Here is a 559-nt window from a genome sequence, read left to right on the forward strand (position 1 = left end):
AGCCCAGCACCAAGACTGGCGGCAGTGCCAGCTGCAGGTGCAGGCCTTCAGGAATTGCATGAATGAACAGCAGGCAAGATGGCGAGAGGAACTACAGAGGAAGAAAGAGCAAGCCAGTGCCACTGCTAAGACCCCCAAACCACTTGTCCCTAGATGATGGTCCTACAGAAATTAGCACCCAGAGCAATGGGTGGAGAAATCCTAAATGGTGGAAATGTGGACCAAGAAGTATAAAACTTGGGGGTAGCCTTTAGGGCCAAGGTTGAGAGCCAGACACCACGAGTTTGGACATGACTGACACCAAGAGCTGTCACTTTTTCATGGTCGGATACCATACATTCTGTCCCATCTTGTTCCACCAGTATTTGCCATGTATAACAGAGTGGAGTGAGGGATATTCCCTTGCCGCACTTCTTGGGTCAGCATGCCAAGTACTGAGTTGATTCCAGAGACATTTTCATTTTAACAGTAAATTCATGATCTAAAGGTAAATTGGTTACTTAATCAAGACTTCAGTTACTTAGTCATGGGTTCAACAACTGCAAGTATTTCTGAGACA

General features: G+C 46.3%; 1 protein-coding gene across 1 annotated transcript in view; it reads left to right on the plus strand.

The window, feature by feature from the left end:
• Positions 1-157, plus strand: part of LOC102494699 (cytochrome c oxidase assembly factor 4 homolog, mitochondrial-like) — a 327-nt gene extending 170 nt beyond the window's left edge. The window contains exon 2 of the mRNA XM_006143225.2: positions 1-157. Within this exon, the coding sequence (XP_006143287.1) occupies positions 1-157 (157 nt within the window).
• Positions 158-559: the final 402 nt, after the last annotated feature.

The sequence above is a fragment of the Tupaia chinensis genome, unplaced genomic scaffold (genome assembly GCF_000334495.1).
Source record: "Tupaia chinensis unplaced genomic scaffold, TupChi_1.0 Scaffold000093_1, whole genome shotgun sequence".
NCBI lineage: Eukaryota > Metazoa > Chordata > Mammalia > Scandentia > Tupaiidae > Tupaia > Tupaia belangeri.